The sequence below is a fragment of the Myxocyprinus asiaticus genome, chromosome 44, assembly GCF_019703515.2.
Source record: "Myxocyprinus asiaticus isolate MX2 ecotype Aquarium Trade chromosome 44, UBuf_Myxa_2, whole genome shotgun sequence".
Taxonomy (NCBI): domain Eukaryota; kingdom Metazoa; phylum Chordata; class Actinopteri; order Cypriniformes; family Catostomidae; genus Myxocyprinus; species Myxocyprinus asiaticus.
The window spans coordinates 19846562-19858772 of record NC_059387.1 but is presented as its reverse complement, the minus strand read 5'-3'; the positions used below and the strand labels follow the sequence as shown (position 1 = coordinate 19858772).

Sequence of the window (12211 nt, the reverse complement as noted above, 5' to 3'; positions counted from 1 at the left end):
TCAGGGTTTGATGCGCCAGTCGTTTGTCTGAAACTGTCACATAAAAGTTTTAAAATTGAGCCAAGTGTTAATTATATACGGACGCTATTTATAGTAGTTGGATCTACTGATACTTCATAACATTATACCATTCAAAAGTTGTTCTCACAGCTGACTCTAATATATTTTTTTAAAGTAAAAGTCTCACTTTCACTTAAAGGGCGATTTGCCTGACAGAAATGACCATGGAAACCATATTTCCCTTTGTGCACCGAGTAATTATTTTAATTTGTTGTCTTGGACTTACACTTACACCTAGCAGCATGGATGCAGCATCATTCAAACACAATACTTTTCAGTTACTGATTCCATTGTAGAAATTCACTAACTACAGTCAGTCATGATTAATTTAATCCATGAGTGAAAGTGTCCAATAACAGTACGGTTACTGAGATTAAGCGAGTGGCATTCGGCTGGTCATGTGTTTCTAAAATGGCCGCCCCCATGAGGGGACCCTCTCCATGTAGAATAAAACAGCTTTTATAAGGTTACTGATATGACTGGAGTCTTCATCTCATGTGAGTGCTCATGATTTATACATATGTATCAAAATTACTAATAATTTCTTTAGGAGTGAAAATTTTTGAATGAGGAAAAAATTACTGAGTGATTGTAAAATAGTCAATACAATAGTAAAATGTTGCTTTTGTAAAACTGAAATAAATTTATATTAAATCTCTTTTAAAGTAAGCCTATTTGTCATTTTGTTTAATTTATCTTGGTAATTAATTTCCCTGAGTTGTTTAATTTCTCTTCTCAAAGTAAATTTTTGTAAGGGCGTTACTTGCTCATATTAAGCGGGTTTGAAGCTGTTGCACAATTTAGATTACAATTCTTAGCCAAATATAACAAATTGCATTTTTTTTTCTTCACATTAAACTGAGGGAAATATCAAACACTCCCAGTTTAATAAGAAAGTGTCAATTAAATATAATTATAACATCAATGACTAACAATAAGTTTGTCTGTAGTAACCATGAGTATGATAACCTTATCTATACTCTATAATTCATTATGAAGGCATATGCGCAAGAAGATGTGTGTTTGTGTGAGGGTTCTCTCTTTGGCACCAAAGAACCTCAACATATTTCAAAAGTGCTGGTGTGTAATTGATTAAAAAATATTAGCCGGCTACAATATTAGGCAAATATAGAAATTATTTTGCCATGAGGTCAGAAAGCAAAATCTGAAAACATGTTATGCTTAGTTTACACCAGCAGATGGCAAAAAAAAAAAAAAAAAAAAAGCCCTGATGGTGTAAACAGATGTGTCACTGTGTTGAGAGCCAAGCAGTTACCGCTGCAAACCCAACAGAGGTTTCAGCTCATTTCAGACAGAAAAATGGGCCATGTGTTGAAATATCAGATTCGCTGTTAATGTGCAACTATTTCTCTATTAAAGCAGCAGTTACAAATATTGTATAGAAAATATGGTTTTGTAACTCTCATTTGTACGTTGCTTTGAACAAATGCATCTGCTAAATATAATTCCTGTAATAATAACCCTTAAAATGTTTGCCCTAAACAAGAAGAAACTCTCTAGCAACTATAAAATGTTTTAGGCCTACATATAAAATGCAAAAAACAAACTGAAACATGGAGCTCAATAATAAGTAAATAAATAAATACAGTTAACTGGACTTATCTATTTATTGCATGAAAGAAAAACACGTTTTATATTTTATTAGGAATTATTTTATGGAAACTGATTTTAAGTCACTTTGTATAAAACGTCTGCTAAATGAATTAATGTGAATATATTTCCTCTAATAAAAATAATAGAGTTGCACCATTCAAGGAGAAGCTCATTTGCTACCTTTTGGCTCCAAGGCCCCCCATTGTCCAAGAATGATATTTTAAGGCCCCTCACCCCGGAAACTTGAATAAGTCTAATTAAACTGTATTTAAAAACCTTTAACATTGTTGCCCTATTCAGGGAGAAGCTCTCTAGCAACTGTAAAATGTTACAGGCCTACATATAAAACTCTTAGAAAAGAATCACACTAAAACAGGCTGAATAAAAAAAAAAAGATTTTTTTTTTATTTATTTTTTTATAGAAACTTTTTTTATCATTAGAAAGTCATTTGGATGGATAAATAAATAAATGTAGATGTACACACTTTATCTTAATGTTTACACCTAAGCATAATTTTAGTAATAACGTTTTACTGACGGCTGCATTTTGTCTTATTGTGCATTTGATGATAAATCCAGACTTCTTATGTATTCTCATTGGATCTTCGCACGTCAGCTTGGCGGATCCTGTCTACAATGGCGTAATTTCCGCTCGGCTATAGGCAGGGAGGCGGGGAGCTGAAATGACATTCGGCCCCACCAACCAAAGCATATTTCTCTTAGACCTGTCGATTAGGAGCAATAAAGCGATCTTGACATCCGTCCAGGAAGACGGAGGCATACATTAGCCTTGCGGGAAAATGGCGGCGGGTAACGTCAACCCGTTTAACGTGAGTGATTCGGAGGAGGAAGCGGAGCAGAGGCAGGATCGCGCTGACACCGAGCGCAGCCCTTGTGATGGAGCGCAAGGCCACAGTCTCGGTCCCTTCTCTCCGCCAGCGTTCTCCGAGCCACCCGCTCTGCTGTCCAGCAACCGAACCAGCCCGAGTGTGGACGGTATACCCGCATCGGCAGCTGCGGTGGCCGGTATTGGAGGCGCAGAGACGCGGGTGTCGGTGGATGCGATCGCCGCGCAGCTGCTCCGGGATCAGTACATCCTTACGGCCCTAGAGCTGCACACCGAGCTTCTGGAAGCCGGACGGGAGCTGCCTCGCCTTCGGGATTATTTCTCCAATCCAGGCAATTTCGAGAGGCAGAGCGGAACTCCGCCCGCATGCAAAGAGCAAGGAGGTCCACTCAGTAAGTGATTAGATAATATAATCTTTAAACGCATTTGCAATAACTCAGTAATGCATCCATCATATGAGATAATGTATGTTTCAAAACTGCCTGAATGTCGTCTAGGTAGGCAGCCCACTTGGGTTTGACACAAACCAATAAAATACACTGACACACCAGCTGTGCAAACTAATACTCTTAATGCTACTAGGTAATTACATAGTGCAGTTGATTGTGTTGCAGGCCCATGCATCATGGAATGAGATTTTAAGATGTTGCACACAGGCTTGAAGGGTGGGTTTTGTTATGTGGCTGAATTGTCATTGTTGTGTGATGTGATGAACATTGTGAGGTCTTCCCACTGATCCCAGCTGCGCAGGTGCAGGACAGGAGGAGGAGACAAAAAGATGGTGTTCATTTGAGGGGTATGTAAAACCTGATTGTGTGCAGTGACAGATGCAGTTGATGCACTTTGTAATTGTGCATAATCAGGACTTCTCTCTCATGGTCTGTCATTCTTATACCTTTGCTCCTAAATAGAGTGAATGGATTCCTATCTGCGTGCCTTTGTTGGTCTTTTACTATTTGCCTTTCAAATAGTACTGGTTGTGCTTTTCTGTAATACTAGGTTGTGATCTTGGTTTGTGCATGTAGTTGAAGTGTGAATTGACAATGGAGTTGTTTTGTTCAATGAACGGGAGATCATTTACAAAACATACTGAGCGTGATTCATTCATATTATTCTATTTTCCTTTGATCAAAGCATTAAAATTGAAAATTGATTTATATGTTTGTTGCCAATAATTCTGATCAGTGTTTCATATAGGAATCTAGATGATAATACACAAATCTTTCTTTGGAAAATCTCTGCGTGGTTGCCGAAGCTGAAATGGCTAGGTAATGCTCAACAGTTTGATCAAATGAGAAAATGCTGATTAGATACCCCTGGACTGTATCACTTTGCAATTTTTGTTTACATCTCTATGTGGGTAGGTTTTTATGTGATTGCCCACTACCCTGTGCTGGCAGAAGTGCACATCATCTTGCACATTCAGTTTCTCAACCTGCTGCTGACTGAATATGTGGGTGGGCATGTTGAAAAAGCTGTCATGCAGGCTTATACATGATTCAAAGCATAACTGTTAATCCATCTAATCAGCCTCCTGTTGCAAAGAGTGATATTTATCCTGTTTCTCAACCATCTTTCCCTCAGCGCATCAACATGGTTTAGATCTGATATTCTAAGGATTAGTAAAATTGCAAGTTCTCAGCATTTGCACAACAGTTCAAGACTAAATAAAAACCTTAACGGGATATTTCCCCCCAAAAATGCCATTACTGGTACTCACCCTTAGGGCTGGGACGATTCATCGACGTTATTGAAGTCATCGATTACAGAAATACGTCGATTTGCATAACATGCGTCGGCACGTCGCAATGGAGTAATTAAAATGGCAGGGCCCGGTTTAAGTATGGATTCCCCCGAAGAACAAGCTGCAGCTAAAAAAAACTCTAAAGTGTGGGAGTATTTTAGCCAGAGACCCAACAGTGTGGTGTTGTGTAAGCTATACAAATTGGAAATGGCTTATCACAGCAGTACAACCGCCATGAATGAACACTTGAAGCACAAGCATCCCGGAGCGCTTTGTCAAGATGGCAGCAAGTTAGCACCGTAAGTCCTGTTTACTTTTTGTCCCCACTCAAGCATGACATATTAGTATTACAACATGTGTTTCTGTTAGTAGTAGTCACTTTAAACTGATTTTCTAAATGTTTCCTCATTGCCCCCATGTTAAAAGTCATTTCTGCACCGCTGCTAACGTAGGGTGACCATACGTCCTCTTTTTCCTGGACATGTCCTTTTATTCGGACCTTAAAAAAGCGTCCGGCCGGGATTTCTAAATTTGCAAAAATGTCTGGGATTCATTTTAGTTGCATTATGATGTGCATCTGGTCTAATACTTTATTGTGTGTGCACGCATATTTGCATTGCTTTAACCCCTCATTGTAAGTCCCGCCTTCTCGCACACCAATTGGTCAATTATAAGAGACTTGCAGCAACTATTGGCCAAATTCCTGCCTGTCAATCTCTCCATGAACGCGCAAAGCGCTGTCGTGTTCGGCATCAAACAGTTGCTTGACAGCAGCAGCAAATGACAGCTGAGTGGAAACATTGCCCAAACGAAAGTGCAAATTTACAGAAGATTTGCAAAAAATAATTCCCATGCTTTCATCCAGGTCGAGATCCGTGGGAAGCAGAATGTATGACATGTAAAGCTGGCACTTATGTGTCAGTTGCTAATAAAGGTGCAAGTGATTTAGAAGCACACATTAGCTCTGCGAAGCATAAAGGGTCAGCAAAAGGTGAAAGTTAATCAGGTAAATTAACGGACTACTTTTTGTGACCAGGTATAATTGTTATCACATTGCTTCATTTTCCATGGCCATTCAATATAATAGTAATAGTTAATCAAGGTACACTCATGGCATCAAATATTTTATTTTAGTACATGGACATTCAAAAGAATTTTGGACATTTTTATTTATTTATATATATTTATGTTATGCTAATAGAGTGTCTTTTTCACTGTATTAAAGTTTGCATTCATAGTAACACTGTTTTTTGTTGCAAAATAATGCCCTGCAGTGCACAGTTTGTTTCTTGTACATTCGTTTTAGAGAAGATGATTTAATAAAATATTGAAATATTTATGAGACAACTTTTGTATATTTATTTTGGGTTAATTAATTGTTATATTAATCAAGTAATAATGATAAAAAAAAATCTATAGAATAATCGGCAAATTAGTCGTTAGATTAATCGACTAATCGGAAAAAATCGTTAGATTAATCGATTAAAAAAATAAAAATAATCGTTAGGTGCAGCCCTACTCACCCTCATGTTGTCCTAATTCTAAATCCATATGACTTCCTTTTTTTCCCCATGGAACACAAAATTAGATTTTAGGCAATATGTTAGCCTCAGTAACCATTCACTTTTAATGCATGGAAAAGAATAATGTAATGAAAGTGAATAATAACTGAGGCTAACATTTTCCTAAAATCTCCTATTATGTCAAACAAATTTAAAAATAAGAGGGTGAGTAAATTATGACTTATTATCTTTTGGGTGAAGTATCTGTTTAAATGGTTGTGGGATGGGTAACAAATTAAAGGTATAGTTCATCCAAAAATTAGAATTCTCTTATTTACTTGAACTTATGTCATCTCTAACTCATATGACTTTCTTCTGTGGAACACAAGACTTTTTTTTTTTTAAATAACTTTTTAGCTGTTTTTGTCCATACAGTGTAAGTCAATGGGGTCCAAAAGAACTGTCAAGCTCCCCAAAGGACATAAGGACAGCATAAAATTAGGGATGCTCTGATAGATCGGTATCAGCTGATATTCACATCTTATGACTCGATCGGCGATCTGTAATTTGGACGATCGCATAAACCGATTGCTCATGTAGCAAGACTCGCAGCGTCCTTTAAGACTTCAGCAGCACTGTCATAGCTCGGAGTGTGGGGAATACTGGAATAGTGTCGTAAGACAACAAACTTGATTCAGCATTTAAGAACAATGCATTAGGAGGGGTTTGGAGAATATGAAAAGTTTGTGTACTGTACTATTAATGTGCCGTTTCACACACGACATGGCAAAGGGAAAATGGCGCAAGCTGTGAAACGGTCCTTATTATCATTCATGGCAGCAGCTTCTCAGTCTCCGCAGGGCATAAGCATCTCAGTAATAACGCAAGTTACAAGATGTGGTGTAATTCAAACATCTTTATTAAATATCTCCCGATTAAATGGCATTGACAATAGTAGCACCTATAGAGTCCAGAAACATGTGCTCTTTCTCTGCTTTCCTTTCATCTTTTGCCCTCATGAGAGAGCGTGTGTTCCCCTCATTAAAGTTCAAGCAGTAACAAGTGAAAAATGAACTATTAATACAATCATACAACTAAAGAAAAGGCAGGAAAGGAATTTATGAATAAAATAATTCTTTATACATACAATATTAAGATACCATAAATATAATGTATTAAATATAATGCAAAAATAAAATAGCAATAAAATAAGGAATAATAATCATTATATGAAATAATGACAGTGAATCAACAACCAAAATGTCACATTAAGTTTAATTGCACCCATGGTTTATCAGTTTGTCTTCAGTTTGACACTAAGCTAGGGCTGCTCGATTATTGCAAAAATCATAATCACGATTATTTTGGTCAGTATTGAGATCACGATTATTTAACACAATTACTCGTTGACCTTGGAAACATAATGCATTTATTGAACTTAAAAAAATTAATAAAAACTTGTCTTTTTAACAGTGGATTTCCTTGAACTTGAAATGTAAATGGCACTGGGTAGGGGAGGAGGCTATTGTCATATGATAATTGTTTTATGTTATGTATGGTAGTCAAGTAAATGAAAGCCTCCATCGCCATCACCTACAGCAGGAATGCTCAGTTCTATGGAATGAGATCTACTTTTCCATCATGTTATTGCAGCAAGATCTACCATGTACAATAAAGGCTATACATTATCACAATACCAAAATTTCAGTAGTCGGTAGTGAAATTTGACATTCTCAATACCAGCTTCAAAAACACAACAAATAATAACACTAACTAATATGTTAATTATGGAAGAATGGCTTCAAGTTCCTAAGTAATTATTCAAGACTAGTAAAGAGTCAGTAATAAAATAACTATAAAAAAATAGCAATGAATAGAAATAGATTAAAAATAATAGAACACCAAATACAAATTCAGTGCTTTTTTTAACAGCTTTAAAAGTTTTTAACAGCAGTATCAAGTATTCAAGTAAACATTCAGAATGGAATGTAACAAATTACTACTGGTCTTTACTGTATGATTATAATACATTAATACTTTTTAAAGCTACTAAAGTTACGCAGTCAAGAGCAGTGAGTGTTTTCTCGTTTTCTTGTTATGGTTGTTTGATTATTATAATGACACACTTGACGGCAGCAGGTCTATTAGTTTACATTTATACTTACAAGTCCGACATTTTAATACAAATCCGCTTTTTTCTCCACTGTTTACATTCACTTTAGACATCACTCTCTGTGTTTACATGCCTGTCTTGGTGAGGTATTCATTTTGGCAGAATTTTGAACTGTATTTGACCGTTCAGACTGGCATTATTGCGAGCATTTTCAGACACATGCATGTTCAGCACACACACATACGCCACCTGTCAATCAAACAGGGCGCAACTGTTACTAGATCGCTAGCGAATTATAAAATTACGCACTCTGGATTATTTTCAACAGCAGAATAAGAATATGAACTTTCTAATAAGTGACACAGGCCTAGGCTATCACAAATATAGCCTGTTATTTTTTCATTATTGACGTTTTAATCAGTCTGCTTGTCCGTTTTTTAAAAATCCACTTATCACGGATAAGCGTTAATGTCGAGCCCTGATTAAAAATTTTATTCAAAATTCTCAGATAACAATGTTTTCTTCTGCAGTATAGCTCCTAAAGTAAATGTACGTTGTTTTAAATGAGTTTTAGATATTATTTTGGAAAACAAGTTAAAAACAAAAGACTACATAGACTGTATAATGGGCTAAGAGTACACTCTCTCACCTTTATGTTCACTTCGATCCATCTTTAACTCACAAAAAACAAACGTTCTCTTCTTAATAGAACTGCGTATTGCTGATTTTCTTCATGATAAGATACACACAGTGAATGTGACACATATATTATGATTTACTACGTCGTGAGCCATCGTGTTATAATCTAGCTGCAGCAAATGTGCGCGAGTGACGAGCGTCCCCACGCCAGAGTGTGCATCATCCGGGAGAAGATTCAGTCTCTTCCCCGGTCACTTCTAATAAATAATAACCACTGACCGCACAGAGAAATGCCAGTTTCTGAGTTTATTTTCATAACCACTTCCTTATTATTTGAACTTTAATAAAGGATGCTTTAAAGATATAACGCCGGGGTGTTTAATTGCGAACCGGAATGGGGCACAATAATAGTTTTATCTCGATTATCTTGTTTTCATAATTGTTAGAAGCCAAAATTGTAATTGAAAATAAAATTAGATTAATAGGCCAGCCCTATACTAAGCTTCATTTTTTATAATGCTATCTATCTTAATATATAGAGAATATTTTGTTAGCCTATGCAAAAGTCCTATTAAAAAAAGCTTTTTTAACAAGCCTTTTTAACTTTAAACTCTTTTGTTGATTGATATTAAATTGATACTGGGAAGAGGAAAATTCAATTAATAGTGACAGTGTGCAGAAAGCTTTCATATATCCAGTTATGGCAGAGATGCCGATAAAAGGTGAAATAATCGGTATAGGCCGATCAGGTGACAAGAAGATTGGTATTGGCTGTAAAAATCCTGATTGGAGCAATCCATATATATGCCTTGAGTGTCTTAACCCATGTCTTCTGAAGTGATACAATCGCTTTAGGTGAGAAACAATGCAAAATAACTTTATGTGAGAACTTACTGTTGTATTGTGTGTGAGTGAGCTTCTCTCATGAATGTGTATATCAGAACTGGGTGAAAGTTAAGCTTTTTGCTTCATAAGGACTGTATTTTTTTGTTTGTTTTCCACCAAAAGTGATTGTATCGCTTCAGAAGACATTCATTAAACCACTTGAGTCGTATGATTTACTTTTATGCTGCCTTTATGTCCTTTTCAGAGCTTGAAAGGTTTGGACCTTTTTAACTTAAATTGTAGAATTATCTAAAAAATTAAGTAATCCAAAGCCTTTGTAATGGCCTCTATAGGAAAAAAGACAGGATGTGACCTCATCATCAGGGCAGTGCCCCAGCTCTTTTTATACTTAAGTGACACCGTTCTCCAAGGGGAGGGGGATGCTATGGAAATAAGAGGACTAGACCTGAGCTGGCTGCCTGTTACCATTAGCCAATCTCCTTTTTAAACTGTGCTTTTTCAACTGGCTTATTTTTAGATGGCTCCTCAATACATGACTAATTGCCTCTGATGGCTGTGCACTGACATGACTCTAAGAACACAGGGGCTTGAGGAACCACAGCTTTTTATTAGCTTTGTTGAAATAACCTCCTCCCCAAAAGAAGATCTGGCAACCAGCAGAAATGGAGCAGATGGCTCTCAATCACACTTCTGTCATGTGAACCTTTTTAACGGGATGCAGGAAGAGATGATTTCAACACCTCACACAGTCTAGCTTATATTTCCCACCGCCAGTGGGATGCAACAGCCAGTTAAAGACAGAAAATTAGTGTTTCAGAGATGAAAAGGCTTCAGTGTATTTGGAGTGGGAGTGGATTTGGGATGCTCCGCGGCATGAATGTTAACTGTATGATGTGGGACTTAATTAGATCAGTGTTTTTGGAGCAGCTGTCGGCAAGTCATCAAAGTCTGGTTCCGTCACACAATTGAGTGTGCCGTCCCTCCTTCACCAGCGTTTTCATTTAGCTCAGAATGAAACACTATAATCAGAATACAACATTAGGCATAGACTGCTTGCAGCTTTATAGATGTATTTAAAATGTTGTGCTGATTCTTCATAGAATTCTAACTGGGGAGAATAAGGGGAAGGTTTTGTTTGTGACCGTGTGGCTTTGGTTCAATTGTTGTGGCAGTTTGCTATCAAGTTAATGCTTGATGTATTGATTTTGGCCTGTTGCAAAGAGGAAATGGCCTCTTTTAGAAACTAAGTTTTCCCAGCTAGGGTTGTCACTTTACCAAACTTTGAGTAGTTCATATCAGTGCTATGAAAATTATGCGGACCCCAATGCCAATTTTGGTACCACACGATACTTAAATATTAATATAAATATTAAATGTAATTATTACTAGATTACATTTAAAGAATGACATGTAGCCTTCAAATATTTCTCAAGTAAAATTTCTTCAAATAACAAGGCAACAAATTACAAGCTATATAACAAAAATGCCAAATAAATAATCAGGGCTTGAATTTTTTCAGTATATTCTGTAACAGCAGCTGCAAGCATTCAAGTAAATGCAAAGCTTTTGTGAGCATGTGTAAGCATCCCCTGTCAGTTAAACATTGCACAGGAACCAAATGTACCCATTCTTTTTACATCCCTCTTACGAGTCTATATGTGTTTATCCCTCTCTCAGATTCCTGAGCTGCAAGAATAGCTGCAACTGTTATTGTCAATGCAAAACACTCAGCAGCCAAATTCTGTCAATTCCAGTGTCTGTGTTGCCAAACGTAGTACAGAAAAAAAATATTACTCCTGTTTTTAAGAAAGGTGAGAGGTGGGGCCTGGGTAGCTCAGCAAGTAAAGACCCTGACTACCACACCTGGAGTCGCAAGTTCGAATCCAGGGCGTGCTGAGTGAATCCAGTCAGGCTTCCTAAGCAACCAATTGGCCCGGTTGCTAGGGTGGGTAGAGTCTTGTTGGGTTAACCTCCTCGTGGTCGCTATAATGTGGTTCTCGCTCTTGGTGGGGCGCATGGTGAGTTGTGCGTGGATACTGCGGAGAGTAGCGTGAGGCTCCACACACGCTATGTCTCCGCGGTAATGCGCTCAACAAGCCACGTGATTAGATGCGCGGATTGACGGTCTCAGACGCAGAGGCAACTGAGATTCATCCTCTGCCACCTGGATTGAGGCGAGTCACTATGCCACCATGAGGACCTGGAGCACATTGGGAATTGGGTATGCCAAATTGGGGAGAAAATCCAGGGGAAAAAAGAAAGGTGAGAGGTGCTTTTCTGTTCAAAAGTCACTTCTACAATGTTCTGGTGTTTTGGGAGACCAAAAAAAGCAGGTCAAACCTTGGTTATAAGTTGACTGTACAGATTCTCATACTATACAGATGACTGTTGATGTTATCATGAGTGTTTCTATTTAACCCTTTCGCACGTACGATCAAACCAGTGTGATTACGCTAGGCTGTGCTCAGATGCGTATGATCAAACCGGTGTGATCTGCAATCTTGCTGCTGTTTACCAGCAAAAGAGGGACTGAGGTGGTTGTCATAATGAACCAGCTACTCAAATAGTCTTTATTTTTTTTATGTTACAAACATTCAAACAATCACTAAATAAAAGTTTAAAGCCGTTACCGTCGAAGCGCACTGTTTTGATGCAGCACTGCAGCCATGTTTTCTGACATCAAACAAAAAATATACAAAGTAGTCAATCCACTTGAGCCTTCTCCCATTCCGTCCGTCACTCATTCAAACACTCTCACACTTTTGCACTATTTTACATCTTTTTGAAGCGTTAGTAGTGCAAGTAGTATGTTTATACTGAAAATGCAACAAAGTGTACTACGAGTA

At 37.5% G+C, this 12211-nt stretch overlaps 1 protein-coding gene across 7 annotated transcripts in view; it reads left to right on the top strand.

The window, feature by feature from the left end:
- The first annotated feature begins 2137 nt into the window (after positions 1-2137).
- The window catches only part of LOC127434269 (RAB11-binding protein RELCH homolog), a 68891-nt gene continuing 58817 nt past the window's right edge, over positions 2138-12211 (top strand). For 3 of the 7 annotated variants that reach the window (XM_051686874.1, XM_051686876.1, XM_051686875.1), the window contains exons 1-2: positions 2139-2913; positions 3264-3317. In XM_051686874.1, coding sequence (XP_051542834.1) covers positions 2475-2913; positions 3264-3317 — 493 coding nt within the window. In that variant the 5' untranslated portion in view covers positions 2139-2474. Of the gene's footprint in view, positions 2914-3263; positions 3318-12211 lie in introns of all 7 variants that reach the window. The other 4 variants (XM_051686873.1, XM_051686878.1, XM_051686880.1 and 1 more) reach the window with 4 other exon arrangements.